Source organism: Nelumbo nucifera, chromosome 1 (assembly GCF_055504915.1).
Source record: "Nelumbo nucifera cultivar China Antique chromosome 1, China Antique-T2T, whole genome shotgun sequence".
In the NCBI taxonomy this organism is placed as follows: domain Eukaryota; kingdom Viridiplantae; phylum Streptophyta; class Magnoliopsida; order Proteales; family Nelumbonaceae; genus Nelumbo; species Nelumbo nucifera.
Window position 1 is genome coordinate 17,205,151 of NC_142649.1, and position 2,998 is coordinate 17,208,148.

The window sequence follows — 2,998 nt, forward strand, 5'->3', positions numbered from 1 at the left end:
AAGTAGAAGTTTACATAGATGATGTTTGTTGTTCTAAAGAATGTTTGCTATTTTAAGAAAATATAACCTAAAGCTTAACCCAAACAATTGTGTCTATGGTGTCACATCAGGCAAGTTCCACAGTTACATAGTCACCCGACATGGCATCGAAGCCAACCCTGAGAAAATTACGGCAATTTTACATATGTAACCAAGTGAACATAGAGGCAATTTTACATAGTCTATCCCTCAGGAAGGAGGTCGGTGCGAGGAATGTAGAGGCTTGTATTGACTCTTAATACTTAAGTTACACGATCAATGACAAATAGTTACACGATCAATGACAAATAGTCTATCCCTCAGTAGTAGTATATATAATTTAAGTTACACGATCAATGACAAATAGTTAACACTTAATACTTGAGTAATACGGAACATTCAATACAACAAACCCACTCAATGACATCGTTATAACATATTCCTAGAGCAACTTCTTTGTAATTTATATATATAAACTCCGAGCGATATCAATTATCACCATGCGTGCATGTATTTATTAGCTAGTATAGCTGATAGATGTTTAATTAGGCGGTAGGATAAGAGGCTTTCATGGCAATGCCACAAAGGCCACCATTTGAGGCAGCAACATCTCGTTGGATTCGCATATATCCCTTATCTCCCCACTGAGTGCCCCACGAATTCTTGAGTAGCCAGTACTTCATGCCCTCTTCACTTGTACCATAACCAACCACTGTAACAGCATGGTTTAAATCAGTTCCACATTCCCCTGTAAAAACACCAGTTGAGTAGAAGAGGAAGTCGTTGGAACTAGCGTCTATTGCGACAGAAACTGGTTGCATTGCTACTGCCTTCAATAACGCATTCTCATCATTTGATGGGACGTCCACATATCCACTGATACTTGCTGCATGGGATGCTGATTTCTCTGTGTCGCACATTCCCTGCACTCCTCTGTAAGGGTAGTTTTCTTCGCTGTTAATTCCCCCAGTTTGTTGGATATACTGGAATGCAGTATCCATCCAACCACCATTACAGCCATTATTTTCAGTGTTGCAGTCAACCAGCTGTTGCTCAGAAAGGGAAATTCGTTGGCCTTTCTTGATTTGGATAATTCCTTCTATTGCTGCCACTGCCGAGAATGCCCAACAACATCCTATATATATTGAATTGATTGCTTTGTTAGTGAATTGTACTTATTGTAATGCTTTGAACCCTAGTTGCACTTGCACCCCAAATTATATATATACTTGGTAGAAAAGAAAAAAAAAAATATATATTGCCACTTACCACAACGGCCTTGGTCTTTGATGGGGGTAACAGCTCCTTTTTCTCTCCAGTCTAGACTTGGCGGAACATCAGTCACATTTTCGTAACTGAAACTGCGGCCATGGGGAAATTTTGATGATGGCCTTTGTTGTGCAAAATTTATGTAGCCATTACGGTAATGCTTTAACTCTTCATCGGTCCGGTCAGCAAATACATTTATGCTTTGCTTGTATGGTCTATCACCAGCCAAGTTGAACGAATCTATGCGCTCGGCAATGTTCTTGAATATGTTGAAGCGTTTCTCCTTCTCTACATTGTCTTGGTAGACAACTCCATGGCGAGCCATCCATTGCTCAAACCTCTCCAACATAGATGCTTGCTGGAGAGTGCGGGCATTGGCTTGAGAAGTAGAAGCTCCTAAAATGATGATCAATAGCGAGGCCATGGCACAGGTGATGAGTTGACAGCTGGCCATTGTCGTCTGAAACAACTGATAATTAACTAGTTATATGATGATGAATAAGAGGAGAACAAATTAAAGGCTAAGCAATTGAGGATCGATGTCCAACTCCTTTTGTGGTTTTCATTTATATAGATCGATCGAGCTGCATTTGCATGCACTTCCCCCCAAGTAGAACAATACAAACTATGTTAATTTACTTGCCGTGCAGGGGGTGTGGCAAGAATTACATGCGCAAATTGGGGAATCATATTTTCTTGCACTTTGGAAACGGAACCGTGACAAAAAGCAACTTAATTTACTTACTCTTATACTTGCGTTCGGTCTGTCACAACTGTCCTTTATACATCATATAAAACAGATGTGACTGACAAAAACTATTAGAATAAAAGTAAGTATTCAGACTTCATAAAGTTATATGATGATTGAGATGGTCTAGAGTTGGAGATTAAGGTTGTGTTTAATGTTTCCACTTTCTTCTTCAATCATTTTCGGTTGATCAATACAAATTGGCATATTTGAGGCTATTTATAATTGACCAATTTAAAAATAGAACTTGTTGACCCATTTGTTCCTCCAGGTTGTAGGTCAATGGTTCAACAATCCAAGTTGAACAGGTTGATAACCCACCCGTGATATCGTCACAAATATAAGTTAAGAAAACTACACATTGAGACAAATGCCGAAGAGGTTCCTTGGCTTTTGCACCCAATTAATTGGAGAATCCAACTTGAACCGTAACATTCAGTAAGAACTTTCCTCATGTCATATGAGAGAGTGGCATCCATTACATGCGCAAATTGGGGAACATATTTTCTAGCACTCAGGGGACGCAATCATGATCAATGTTACTCTTTCCTAGACCACAAACTATTCAATGTTTAATGAGTTCGAAACTATTTTCTCCTAGTCTTGTACTTCCATTCACTCTCTCGCAAGTGTCCATTTACACGTATATAAACACTCGTATACGTGTAATTGATAAGTGATCGATGAGGGGTGATCTAACCGTTCGGTCACGAAGAGCCATGTGGCTAGCCCAAACCATTTAATGACATGTCAGCGCCATATGGAGGCAGGTCGCACCCACCAAGTCTGCCCAAGCCGACCAGCTCGACCTACGTCTCGATTGATGGAAGACCAGCAAGTCACTCCACAGCAGAGTGGAGCACATCACCTCGGGAGAATGAGTTGGTGACTTTGGATGACAACTTGACCTCCCTGACCTGGGTAGACAAAGACTTGAGTAGCCGGCCGACCTCTGGGTTACCG

At 40.6% G+C, this 2,998-nt stretch overlaps 1 protein-coding gene across 1 annotated transcript; it reads right to left on the reverse strand.

Moving 5' to 3' along the window:
- Window positions 1-563: 563 nt before the first annotated feature.
- LOC148802958 (senescence-specific cysteine protease SAG12-like) lies at window positions 564-1,741 on the reverse strand. The gene is made up of 2 exons (XM_088896474.1): window positions 1,288-1,741; window positions 564-1,153 (listed from the first exon to the last, which is right to left on the reverse strand). Exons 1-2 carry the CDS (start codon window positions 1,739-1,741, stop codon window positions 564-566), a joined length of 1,044 nt encoding a protein of 347 aa, XP_088752600.1.
- Window positions 1,742-2,998: the final 1,257 nt, after the last annotated feature.

What these genes read in the sequence shown, in the direction of transcription:
- LOC148802958 (XM_088896474.1), bottom strand. Translation starts at nt 1,741, where the DNA reads ATGGCCAGCTGTCAACTCATCACCTGTGCCATGGCCTCGCTATTGATC. An exon ending in CAAAGACCAAGGCCGTTGTG is followed by an intron (nt 1,154 to 1,287) that starts GTAAGTGGCAAT and finishes CAATATATATAG; the next exon opens with GATGTTGTTGGGCATTCTCG.